We start from the raw sequence: 7,602 nt of genomic DNA on the forward strand, positions 1-7,602 counted from the left end.
CTTCATTCATGGAGGCCTTGGAGGGAGAATTGACCCAAGTAATCAGAAAATTTTTTTATCCTGAATTTTATAGAATCATTCTATTTGATCAGGTTAGGTTTTAAACTACTTTTAGCTAAAGAATGCTCCACCTTTTTTAATAATGAAATTTATTCTTTGTCAATGGGGTGCAATTGACGATATTGAAAAGCTATGAGAATACTTGGAGACTCTAGAATGGCAGGTCTCTTTTCACCCTCTGGTTGTTAATCATCATACATTTTATCGTCATTATGTAATGGGCTATGATATTTTCCTCTGTGTATTATGCAGGTATTTGGAGGATCATAGGAAAGCACACTTGCTCTTGCTTACAACCAAGCTCACCCAGACAAGGTGTACTAATTTGTTATTATTTATCATTTTTTTTGTGAAGAACCAATTAGTAGGTCGGTAATGTATAATTTTTTATTCCCCAAATATTTTGTTGTTAATCTCTTAAAATATCTTTTAAGTTTTACTGGCATGATCCTCAGGGGAATTTTTCTCTTAAGGAAGAAAGAGATTGACTGGTTTTATGAAGGTGGTACTGTTGCAATATTCCATGATGGTTGGTATATATAGAGCATTCCTTTTTATTTATTTATCTGGAATTATGTTTAAATACCTCTAGCACAGTGAACTTTCATTTCGAAGTGAAGACAATTTTGACTTATTTAATATATGGAACTATGTTGAAGCTTTATTTTATGCCACTTTCATTTCATATCAAAGATTTCAATTTTTCCATTGAGAAAGTTTTTCTTTAATGATTTGCCACACATTGATTCAATCACATGACTTGGTTGTTGTTTAATGCATGGTTAGTGTTTAAGGTGGTTGGACAAAACCTTTTTTATTATGGATATAGCACATTGCTATTTGGATGGCAATGCTGATGCTATGGAATTTTGTTCACAAGATTGGTACCACCATATTCTAGCTGTCTTTACATGCAATCTCCAACAAGGTGATCACCCCATTCAACATGGAAGCATTTCTCTCCTAATATTAATTGACGTTAAGTGTATATCGGGTTAAACATGGTTTATAATAAAAAGCTTTTTTGATATGATTTTGAAAATGTAAGATCAATAATATTATATCCCAAGATTAGGCTTGTCCTAAGAATGCTATCAATTATTAACCTTTGTTTTAGTATTTATATTAACTTATTATTCCATATACAACATTGATTGTTTTTGTGTGATGGTTGTGGTTGAAGCATGTGATTTTCATTTTCATTTTTATTTTTTGTGTTGGTGTGTGGTATTCAATAGATAGATCGGTACCAAAAGGTGGAGAAGTCAATGGCAGAAATGTCAATGGATGAAAACGAGATCAGTATCACAAGTCAGGGAAGGGTGAGCAACTACATTACTTATGCCATGACCTTGCTTCAGGCTCCTTACCTTCGTCCTTTCTATTTGCTCTTTCATTAGCACAACTTGCAATACAAACTACTATCGCCTATGTTCGTTTAGAACATTTGGTGTTGTGATTATACTCCTTTCTTTTATTCCTTGGATAAAATAAGAATTACCTTGAAATGAACTGGAGAATTTACAAGAAGCTAAGAATCATGCTTAGCTGCTGCAGTGCGAACATTGAGTGTTTTTTTTTAATTTTAAATTCAATTATGAATCTAAACTAAGTACATGTTTGGCAAATAGTTCTTTTTATTTTTAGAACCTGTTTCGGAAACACATTATATTGTAAGCATTTTTGGACCTAAAAAATGTCAAAACAAAATGGAACTTAAATGGTGGAAAATGTATTTGGATGAATTTGACATGTTATCTATCTATTGATGTTGTGAGGACCATTTTGTACAGGTTTTTGCTCAGATTATATTGTTTGCTTCTTCATTGGAAAGGTGTTCCAATGAAATTGTTTTCAAAGCAATGGGTTGAGCTATCAACAAAATTGTAACAATTTTTGGAGTTGATCAACGTCTATTCATTTTGTAATTGGTTGAGCTGGGCTATCTTCATACATGATACTTTGTTATATTCTAATAAGTTCTTTATGTTTTGTTTTTTATTTATATATGTTGGGTTTGCTTCTGCAGCTGTGGGGTGATCAAATAATATACAGGAGAACACACAAATTGGATCCGCTAATATCACTGGTACTTGGGAGCCTCTAGACGAAGGCCTCCTTCTGTATGTATGTGCAGTTTCTGAATAGTATTTTAAAATTGAGTGATTAAAATGTTCAGTATTCCATTTAGGTTTTACTTTTTTTCTATTTTATTTATTTATATGATATTGTCCATGATGCAATTTGGGGACCACAAGGCATGTACTATTTGATAACAATAACCCTTTCAAAGAAGGGAACAATACATCATCTGTGGGTAGGTTGCAAGAAGTGGTTATGGTGGATTTGTTCAAGACAATATTTTGAAAGTTCCTTATTTTGACCATAGTTGTTCATGCACTTTGGTTTTACATGCAGAGGACTTTGGGTATTTAACACAAATGATCAAATTATTGTTTTAATTTGCAGTGAAAATAAGTTATTTTATATTTTTTGTGTTAGTTGTTAATTAAGTTAGAAAAATATGTGGATTGATTCTCTGCACTTCTTTAGCCGTTTCCAACATTTCATGTGTTGAAAAAAATTTATATAAATTTTGAGTATTTGGTATGATCTTTAGTTTGTTGTGCCATTTTAGGTATTGATCACCATTACCAGCTGATTAAGTGAAGGCATCAAGTGATTTTGATTATAGAGGTAGGTTCATATGACAATTGGTTCTCAAAAAATAAATGTCCTTCTCGCCATCTATATGACCTTTATGTTCTGCAGAGAGTTCACCAAATGACCGAATTCAAGGTCGTGGTGGATTAGGAAGAGGAAGGACTAGAGGTATGTATCATGTTCTTGCATTCATTTTTGTATTCCATGTTATGTTTATAATTATAGCTTTGTAGGTTTTGGTGTCTCTTAGATAAATCATTTGTTAATTGTAATGACCGAGTCCTTTAACTTAGTTACTTAGACCATTATATTTTTCTTATCTCAGTTTTTCATTTTCAATCTATAGCTAATGTCTTAGATGTTATGTATAACACTTGAGAAAGTGATGGCTATATGCATAGAATCTGGGGTTTTCAGGTACTATTTGCATAGAATCTGGGATTTTCAGGTACTCATCAGTGCATCTAGATAACTTCTGCGTGTTTCAATATCCTTTTATGTAACTTGTCCACAACCAATTAATCACATTAAGAGCTGGTAGGGAAACATGTCAGAATTTTTCCTTTAAAAAAACTCTTAGGGTTTTTGTCAGGTATTTAACAGGTTGACAGAATGTTTATTCTATGAACATATTTGATATGGTTGTTACATTTTCTTTTAGGTATTAGTTTTATTGCAGCCGATTATGAGGATGGAGGCTGGAATCGCAACATGAAAAATGCTAGGGGTGAAGGGGCAGAGTAAGAGGATGTGGTTTTTGTGGATACAACCAAGATATACCTCCTTATGGATGTAACACTTAATCCTTATTGTTTTATTTTTATTTTTTCATTTTAACTGGATGGGAAGCATTGTCATTTTTTCCTTTTTTCCTTTTTTCCTTTATATTATGAAATGATTAAATTCATTATTCTGTGTATAAAATATCATATCTTCCTTTACATCCGACATTTAACCTTTTTATCCAAGGATGTGCTGCAACATGTCGTCTTTTATTCAAATGTCTTTTTTGTATATAGATGAGAGAAGACAAAGAATTATATATCTTGCAGTGTTGATTATTTTGAAGGCTTTTGTGAAATACTTGATAGTATATTATATTTAAATCTTGCTACATGTTGCATTTATCAAACTTTGTCAATATTTTTGTGTACTCTTTATGATTCAAGTTCATAATAATATTCAGTAAGGGTGTTCTCACAAAAAAATCAGTTTAGCCTTTTACTTTTTATTACCTTTGTTGTTTCATTATTTTATTTTGGAAGACACTATATGCACAATTTTCTATAGTGTTAGGGTAATTCATAATTATTATTTTCTATTTTTACTATTTTTTCTTACTGCTTCATGCCTGTAGTGTTTGATTTAGATTTGATGTTTTTTATGTTCTCTCATATTTAAGGATGAAAAATTAACACTCACTCATGAACTACTTGATTCTATCAAAATTGAGATTGACTCGACTTTTTCTATTTGATTGAAAATTCTGTAAAAGGGCATTTTATTTTGACAAACCTAACAAAAATAAAATTTTTAAAATACCTATATATTTATGATATTATAACAATTATGGGTGTGTTTGGATTTGCGTTGGAGAAGAGAGAAATGCGGCGTTTGAGTTCTTTAAACGATTGATTTCTATCTTCAACCCACGTTTAGCAAAAGTTACAAATTCTAGCTTTTTCATCTAGCTTTTCACGTTGGATTGAAATTTATATTCTATGTACCAAATATATCCTTCATTATTTATATATTTATTATTTTTATATAATATTTTTTTTAATACTCTCTTATGCATATTATTTTTTATAAAACTTTTGTTTTTTTATGAGTTCTTTTACTGTTATTGTTATTTTTTTTGTATGGAATATTTTTTTTATTTTGTATTATAATTTTATTAATTCTATTAGAGTACTAAAAAATATTGAGAGTACTAAAAAAAATATTAAAATTTATTTAAATATTTAAAATAAAATTATAAAATAATATAAAATAATTATTTAAATTCATGTCATTTTCTATAATTTTTCATCTAAAAGTGATTTTGAATAATGTAATCCAAATAATATTTAGCTTACTATAATCTATTTTAAAAACAAATTACCAAACATAAATCAAAACAAACCTCCATTTGCAAACCATAATCCAAAAAATAGAATTACTTTAAGCAACATAGTTTATGTTTGTAATTATTCTGTTTTCTGTTAAGTGATATTAATACTAATTGTGTCCATATTATTATCAATCGATATTATACAAGGAAAAAAATTTATCAAGGTTGCATGTCCAATGCATTTCAATTTGACATTATTAGATGTGAATATTAAAGATTTTTTTAAACTTATTTATTGAAATAGAGTATATGATTCCGGGCAAATGCAGGGTATTCGACTAGTAGATAATGAAATTAGGAATTGAAAGTGATGGCATTGTTGTGCATAGGAGTGGGACATGGGGTTGTGTCATTCATTGTATTTGTATGCATAGTCAGCAAATTAAAAGAGCTTGAAGTTTGAATAATGTACGACGTTCAACTACCACAAATGAACACATGCGAGTAAGGTCATCAATCCTCCATGGCCCTTCAAAAACAGGGCAAAGAAAACCTGTCATCTAAATTATTTTTGTATAATGAGAGCTTCTACCTCCTGCTCCTCAACTAACTACTATACTACAACGACTATTTATTTTAAAAAAGCCGGACGAGAAAAGCAACGGCACACACCGTAAAAACAGTTCCTAGGCAATATTCTCCAATAACTCGTTGTGTTGTTAATATCTGAGCTTTGAAAACCATCGCATCTCTATCTATCTCCAACCTCGCCAACCTGCATCAGAATCCACATCCAAAAAGTTTGCACTTTAAAGAGGATAAAATTACAAAAGAAACTAGTGGGTCAACTGTCACTTAAATTTAAATGGACCTGAATTCCTGGATACTCTTTTCCATATCATTCTTTAGTTTCTCAATCTCACGTTGCAATTGCATCTACATTATAAATTTTCCATCATATAACAGCACAAAGCAAGTGCAAATTAACAACCTCAGTGTAACTAGAAATTGAGGAAAAAATTACAAGAGCAAACAAGAAATTAGGTGTAAAGAAAAATATGAGGAATCAAACTAGTTTCCATAGTTTAGAGCCACCCTTAATACAATTTTACATACAAATTTTTCACCACAAAAGTTGTTTCAATAACAGTAGCCATTTGAATTACTCATGTTTCCTAAATCCATGTATCTACTTTAAGATGCAAAGACATGAATCTATATCAATATAATCAAATCTCTCATCTCATGATTAAATGAGAACATGAGACATGCCCCATGAATATTCCAGTCGTTATTTAAATGAGATAACATTGAGAATGATTACAATCGGTATCATGTATCAGAAGACACAGTACCACACAACAAGAAACAGACACATCAATTTCTATCAGAACTATTTGGCTCTTGTTTGATTACAAGATTTCAAATCTATGGGTTAACCAATTGGAGTTTTTAAAAATTCCATCCCAATATATAGTCAACAGATCATATTTTAAATTCTAGAGAAAAGCAATTTACAGAATGACATATATTAGATATTAAACAGTTAGCATAATTCCCTCTCAATGTTTTCTTCAGTTATCCCGATATCAAACAGGATAAAGTAACGTTAGAAACGTAATTACATTTGAAAATACAAAAAACTAAGATGTTAGCCTGAAATTTCAACATCATTCAATGAGGTAACTTAACAATCATGTCATTGAATTAGAATGTACTATTGTTGTCCAGAACAAAAGCTAAAAATAGATGCTTTGCAATTAGTATTCCTATTTATATCAACTACATTAGTATGTAATATACCTGTGACCTCTGCACTTCAGCTTTGATTTTCGACTCGTGAGACTCTTGAAGCATTTCAGTCTTTTAAGGGACAAAAAGAAAAAAAGAAAAAAAAAAACTTATGTTAGTACACGAAACTACTATTTTAGATTCCAAGAGAGTGGTAAAGTTCACAAACGAACAATATAAACATCAAAAGACCTCACCCTCTCCATTAATGATTCTTGTACTTTTTCCAAAACTTCAGTTATACCGGCAGATATCGCCTGAGCCTGCTTTTTGGGCACTCCTTGCCCCTCAAGTCCGCTAGTCTAGAAAGCAAAAGCGTAACCAATGACACAAACAAACCATTCATTAACACTCACTAACGAGCTTAAAAGTGCACATTTGCAATTAGTTAGAAAACACACAAGTGAACAAAAAACCATGAAAAAAGAGAATAAAAAATGGTAAGAATGTAAACTTAAATTACAATAGCGGATGCATCACAGAACCGCCGACCATTTGATTTCGCCATCCGGGAAAATGATCTGAGACTTGAGTTGAAAGTGAACGATTTTGAGAACCCAAAGCCCGAAAATTGAGCCAATCGCTTACAAGCCGCAGCCATTCCCTCAAAAATAAGAAATTGGAGCGAAGAAGAATTTTCGAACCCTGAATATGCCCTACTCCCAAATCGGATATAACAACCTTGTTTTCAGCCACTGTTTAAACAAAGAAGAAACAGAATCCAAGGACATAAAATTAATTAAACACGAATTAGGCCAAAAAAGTAGATGAATTTTTCCAAGATTTGATTTTGATTCCTCACAAATCAATATAATTTATCGGAAACCAAACAAGATAAGAAGGAAAAGCATAAAAGTGAAAAAAAAAAGGAGATTTTCATTGAGTTACCTGAATGTGAAAAGGATAAAAAAAATGCAGAAAAGGGAAGGAGGTATTTTTGAATCGGTAAGAACCAAAAAAAGGAAACGGATTCGTGACTGTAGGATGGCAGACCTATTAGAGATTTCATGCAGGTAATATAAAAGTTATAGGTT

At 31.1% G+C, this 7,602-nt stretch overlaps 1 protein-coding gene and 1 long non-coding RNA gene across 3 annotated transcripts; one reads left to right on the forward strand and one right to left on the reverse strand.

The window, feature by feature from the left end:
- LOC112749563 (uncharacterized) lies at nucleotides 1-3,783 on the forward strand. Of its 2 annotated transcripts, XR_003175119.3 has the most exons (6): nucleotides 1-223; nucleotides 313-1,382; nucleotides 2,090-2,187; nucleotides 2,699-2,757; nucleotides 2,833-2,892; nucleotides 3,386-3,783. It is a non-coding gene; the product is annotated as an uncharacterized lncRNA (long non-coding RNA). The 2 variants fall into 2 exon arrangements; XR_011872946.1 differs by lacking the exons at nucleotides 1-223; nucleotides 313-1,382; nucleotides 2,090-2,187 and having other exon boundaries at nucleotides 2,229-2,757.
- Nucleotides 3,784-5,181: 1,398 nt separating this feature from the next.
- LOC112749564 (uncharacterized) lies at nucleotides 5,182-7,602 on the reverse strand. Its single transcript, XM_025797849.3, has 7 exons — nucleotides 7,457-7,602; nucleotides 7,032-7,263; nucleotides 6,766-6,870; nucleotides 6,581-6,640; nucleotides 5,649-5,713; nucleotides 5,450-5,552; nucleotides 5,182-5,306 (listed from the first exon to the last, which is right to left on the reverse strand). Exons 2-7 carry the CDS (start codon nucleotides 7,167-7,169, stop codon nucleotides 5,259-5,261), a joined length of 519 nt encoding a protein of 172 aa, XP_025653634.1. The 5' UTR covers nucleotides 7,170-7,263; nucleotides 7,457-7,602; the 3' UTR covers nucleotides 5,182-5,258.

The sequence above is a fragment of the Arachis hypogaea genome, chromosome 15 (assembly GCF_003086295.3).
Source record: "Arachis hypogaea cultivar Tifrunner chromosome 15, arahy.Tifrunner.gnm2.J5K5, whole genome shotgun sequence".
In the NCBI taxonomy this organism is placed as follows: domain Eukaryota; kingdom Viridiplantae; phylum Streptophyta; class Magnoliopsida; order Fabales; family Fabaceae; genus Arachis; species Arachis hypogaea.

What these genes read in the sequence shown, in the direction of transcription:
- LOC112749564 (XM_025797849.3), bottom strand. Translation starts at nt 7,169, where the DNA reads ATGGCTGCGGCTTGTAAGCGATTGGCTCAATTTTCGGGCTTTGGGTTC. An exon ending in AAGAATCATTAATGGAGAGG is followed by an intron (nt 6,641 to 6,765) that starts GTGAGGTCTTTT and finishes GTCCCTTAAAAG; the next exon opens with ACTGAAATGCTTCAAGAGTC. An exon ending in GCCTAGGAACTGTTTTTACG is followed by an intron (nt 5,307 to 5,449) that starts GTGTGTGCCGTT and finishes CTGTTTTTGAAG; the next exon opens with GGCCATGGAGGATTGATGAC.